This window comes from Poecilia formosa, unplaced genomic scaffold (genome assembly GCF_000485575.1).
Source record: "Poecilia formosa unplaced genomic scaffold, Poecilia_formosa-5.1.2 Scaffold490, whole genome shotgun sequence".
Taxonomy (NCBI): Eukaryota; Metazoa; Chordata; class Actinopteri; order Cyprinodontiformes; family Poeciliidae; genus Poecilia; species Poecilia formosa.
The window spans coordinates 228,418-233,619 of record NW_006800429.1 but is presented as its reverse complement, the minus strand read 5'-3'; the positions used below and the strand labels follow the sequence as shown (position 1 = coordinate 233,619).

At 36.6% G+C, this 5,202-nt stretch overlaps 1 protein-coding gene across 1 annotated transcript in view; it reads left to right on the top strand.

The window, feature by feature from the left end:
- The window catches only part of LOC103156642 (olfactory receptor 2K2), an 8,261-nt gene extending 3,131 nt beyond the window's left edge, over positions 1-5,130 (top strand). Inside the window, exon 4 of the mRNA XM_016664497.1 lies at positions 5,126-5,130. Coding sequence (XP_016519983.1) covers positions 5,126-5,130 — 5 coding nt within the window. The remainder of the gene's footprint in view (positions 1-5,125) is intronic.
- The last annotated feature ends 72 nt before the right edge of the window (positions 5,131-5,202 follow it).

Here is a 5,202-nt window from a genome sequence, read left to right as displayed (position 1 = left end):
AGATAAGTTTTTGTTTTGTTTTTCCTCATACAATGAATCATGAAAGCATACACTGGACAATACATTGGCATTTATTTTATTTAAGGTCAGTATGGCAAAGCTATTCCAATAATATTTTTTTTTATACCAAGGACAATGCCATCCAGTCTTTTTATTCTGTCTAAATATTCTTTTTGAAGAATTGTATGTGTAATTGGAAAAATAAACATGCTAAGTATTAAGCAAAACCTGAAAACATTGATAATTCATGCAGCATACGCATTATCAGGCGAGGGCTGGCTGGCAAACTTAGACTTGTATCCACATCAGCTGCTGTTTCAAACTCCTGTGTAGCATGAACAAGAGCATATAAGAAAAACAGCAAAAATGGACAAAACTTGGAATGGTTTTCTTTTGTTATGAGGTGATTATATGCCCTCAAAAAGGTCATGGCCAAGGAAGGAAGGTATTCCAGGCTGGGAAACTTGAAAGCGAGCAAGCTCATTGAATACTGGCTCAAATTTTATGCCTTTAGCATCACTTGCGCCAGCACTGGTTCTGTTGATCCAAACATCTTTATGTGACCATACAGTGTGGTCAGAGCCTTTGGCAAGAGGATCACACTCATTTTTGAGGACACAAACATTTTTGTTGATCGACAAAAATGTTTACCTGCGAAAATACAAAGTCCTCGCAAAGGTTTCCAGAAAGCCCCCAATACTGTGTGAACCCAAGTTGTCAGCTGCAATGGCACACAGAGTCCCTTTGGTAATCAGACCATCTGGCAAAGCAACACCAGTTATTTCAAGATCTTTTAGATCTTTCAGAAGGGGACTCAAAGATCTTGTCCAAAGTACTTAAAAAAATCTTGTTCTCTACAAAGTAGCACAAGTTGCATTTGATCAATGCCAGATCTGATGTGTGGCAGAATATTTGCAAGTGTCAAATACACTGCTAAAATCTTGTGTTCCTTTTTCTCAGAGTCGAGAGGATTTACAACCTCAAATGAATCCTGATAAATTATGACACCCAATGAGTATTCTGGACCCTTGGACAGTACGTTTTCAACTAAATTTGTGCCATCTCAAACATCCTGAAGGACTTCGTCATTTTCCTTGATGGATTTAAGTAGTTTAAAGCAATCAACATGACTGACAGCTACATGACTGCACATTTGGAAAATATGTTGCACAATGTCATTCTTAAGAAAGTTTTTTTTCTTTTTTCAAATCGCAGGATACCAACAAATGTAAAACTGACAACTGACTTTGCAATAGCAGTAAGTTCAAACTGTACCTTTTATGTGGTCCAGCAACAAAGCAAAACTGTGGTCCGTGNTTTATCATTCCCCCGATCATTAACCCCATCATCTATGGACTGGTCAGTAAAGACCTGAGGGTCAGCTTTATCAAACGTTTCTCAACCAGAGTAAGAAATAAAATTTAGCACTAATACTGCATCTGGTGTTCTTAGATTATCTAACTCCTCTGGTGGATCTTATGCTTCTTATAGATGCTGTAAAAAGTTTGGATAGCTCATGATTCCTCTGAGCATCAAGACTCAGAATGATGTGGCCACTTACAGCATTTTTAAAAATTAAGGAAACCACAAACTACTAAAAATCCGTCAGAAGAATATTAACCAAAAAAATACTAACATAAAAAAATCATAAATTATTTAAGCCTTACATATAGATTTAAATAATAAAGCACGTTTAATGATCTGCCATGTTTTTCAGTGACAAAGAACCCCCACAACTTTGAGTAAAACACTGACTTGCAACTTTAAAACAGCTGTTCCTATTAGACTAAGACTTAACTGTTGCTCTACGTTTGTGTGTCCTAATTAAACAATGCTTTGCCTTTCTTATCGTCTACTCTTCTCAGGATGATGTAACTTTGAATTTGAACTGAAGAATAAAACTTGCAGATGTTTCAAAAAACGTGGTACTGAGGCTAATGTGATTTTCATTGTGTCATTTTTATAGAAAATAAATGCGTTGAATAAATCCAAGAACTATGCCACAGTCTCGCTCAACATTTTAACAAATGTAGGCTGTAACACCAGCAGAAAAAATATTCCTGTGGTTCATTTTTGCTTCATAGTTTTAATCTAAACTGGCACACAATGCAAATTCAGTGACATAATGCAAATGCTAGGGTGTGTTGTCGTGTGTATATGGAAGTGTTGAGTGCAAAAACAAAGAGAAACTAATGTGCAAGAAGCAGGGAGCTGAGGCCTGACAGCAGAGCACGACACATCAGGAGACAGAGTGGAAAGAAAAAGAGAACACTGACCCATATGAAATGCCACTCAAAGTGCATCAGGTTTTTGATGAGGGTGGAAACCTGCACATTCACCGACTGCTTTTTCTTTTGGAAGATCTTTCCTGTCTTTTTGGATACCATCTTCCCAGGACCGGCTTTTGTGCCCTTTTCTTCAAAAATGGGAAAATTTTATAGAATATAAACAGTGTGACAATCTGAAGACAGCAGGTACAATATGTAAAGCTTCATTTACTTAATGTGGCGAAATTATCCTGTTTTAATTATACAAAGAGAAAATATCACCACCTTTGTCAATTGTTAATCATAACTTGCTTTAAAACCATGTTGTGTTTTGCTCATTGTAAAGGGTTTTTAAAAAATAAAACAAAAAATCATAGGAATGGTTTTACTGTTGAATGAGCTCCAAAGTCTTGCAGCAGGGCCAAGCTCAAATCGTGATACCGCACCTACTAATGGCACTTCCGGTGTCAAGTGTCATTAGGCGCCACAAGGCCACTGTTTTTGGGGCTAGCGGTCAGTGTTGTCACCATAGACATTACCACCATGGTTGCCACTGGCTTCGGCAAATAGACTACATATCCCATGATGCTTTGTAACTAGTAGAAGAAGAACTTGGAAGATAGACGAAGACGAAATAATTTTTCAGGGGTTTTTTTTCGCAGAAAGACTTATGTTAGCCATTGAAACGCCATTGAAACGCGCCGCCATTTCAATGGCGGCGCGTGTAGACGCTGCGGCTCGGAGCTCCCGTGTTTTCGTTTTTTTTTTTTTATACTGTATATATTTGACCTTTTGCACGGGAGCTGCAATGGAAATTTCGTTGAATTCTGTTCAGTGACAATAAATGCTATCTATCTATCTATCTATCTATCTATGTTAGCTGAATTCATACACTTTTCGTATATCATTATGTATGATTCGTTCATCCTATTTATTCACTAAAGTTCATCTGAATAATCCAGCCGACTCCTTTTGTCTTTGAATTAATCGAATACACAGCAGGTATCAGGGATGCCATTGGTTTCGGCACTTTTGCAACAGTTGAGTCTGGCTTCCACTAGAGCTGCCATTAGGTGTCCAGGATGTTTCAGAGCTGTCACAACTAGTGCCGATGTTTTGGGGGATGGCAATGACAGTTTTTGGAAAACGTGTTACTTATATTGCCTGTTTATAAATTTTTATTTCAATGGTAATTGTATTGGTTAATTATCCGTTTAACACCTTGAATATTTTTGACTTAATTTAATTGACGGAAGATGGCCAAAGTAATTGAATCTACCACTAAGTGTCACTAATACAGTGGAACCTGTTGAACCCCATTGGGTTGCCAGATAGGGCTTTGGCCAAGATGGAAATACGTAGTAGTTGTGTAAAACGTATATTTGTAGAAATTAATAAAGTTTGAAAAATAATTTTTAAGCATAATGATTATAATTTCTCATGGATGAATAATAAGTTATTTGATCCTGATGTAGTAAATTTACACGTTGACTAAACATGAATTTTACAGTTTTTAGTTCTTGGCTATTGAAAACTTAAATTATATGTTATTGCTGTTTAAAGTATTTATATACAATGGCTAATAAATATTGACAAATCAATTACTATGCATATACTTTGTGACATAAACTATTAAAAATGTTGAAACATATCTGCCAATTAAAATATGTAAACAGCACAATTTTAATTTAAAAAAGCATTTTCATCTTAAGTATAACCCAAAATAATTTTTATTTCCAAAAATATGTAACAATCTTGTTCTTAATGCTGCTTAGGATTCACACATTGTCAAAGTTTTTGAGGTGTACATACTTTCTGTTTTGACTTACTTCAGTGTAAAAAATTTGAAGGTGGTTTAACTTGAAAGTGAAAGTCCACCTGCTGCCTTAAAAATGCTATTGAAATGCATTTTGTAGATCAGATTTCATTCATTGTCTCATCTTTGAATAAGAAAACTTTTAAGACAATGTCCAGAACCAGAAATGAACACGGAGAACCAACCTTCATTTATGCCACACAAATCTGGAATGAACTTCACAATTAATGAAAAATAGCAGAGATTAAATTTATTAAATAATAAGTAATAACTCTTTAAAACTGGTTAACAGGCATTTTTGGAAAATTATAACATTTAGCAGGAAGAAGCCTGCCTCAATATTCAAAACACCTGGCCCCTAATCACCACATGATGGGTGGAGAGTATAGAGGGAGACTCTCTCACCTGGTTGCTAATGCTGGCATTTGCTCACGCGTCGTTGGGAAGGTTGCTTGGGTAGCGTGCAGGTCTTAAACTCTAACATGAAAACCACTTGAAGTCTCCTGCTTGGTACTGAGGTGTGGCTGTAATTCACCCTGCCCACTGCAGTTTTCACATAAAACGGAACATATTGGAAAGCTGATCCTCTTGCTGTGGGCCGGAAAGGATCCTATGGTTTGGGGTGAAGTCATCCAGCTCTGCTCTGACACTGCTGCAGCTCACTGGAGACCCTGCTGTTTTATTTCACTGTTTTTTTTTCGTTTTTTTTTGTTTAGTCTATTTTGTTTTATTGGTTGACTTTGTTTCATTTTTGTAACTGCTTTGTTTAATTTGTTTTGTCTCGTTTAGTTTCTTAGTTTTGAGTTTTCTTTGGTTTAAATTTGTTACTTTGGAACATGTTATTGTTTTGTGTGGCCTCCAGCCTTGCTGTGGGTAGCAGCCATGGGTTCTTTTAGATTATTCTATTAAAGTATTGATATTTTTAATTGGTTATGTTGGAGGTAACCTCATTTTAGTCTCTGGCCAAGTTTGAATTGTAGTATTTGTGTTTTTGGGGGTTTTTTTTGTATTTGCTTGTTTAACCCCACCCTTCTGTCTCCAGGCTGAGAGCTGACAGTAGTGGGAAGCCGAGGTGTGACCAAGTCACTGTGTTGCAAGTCTCAAGTAAGTCTCAAGTCT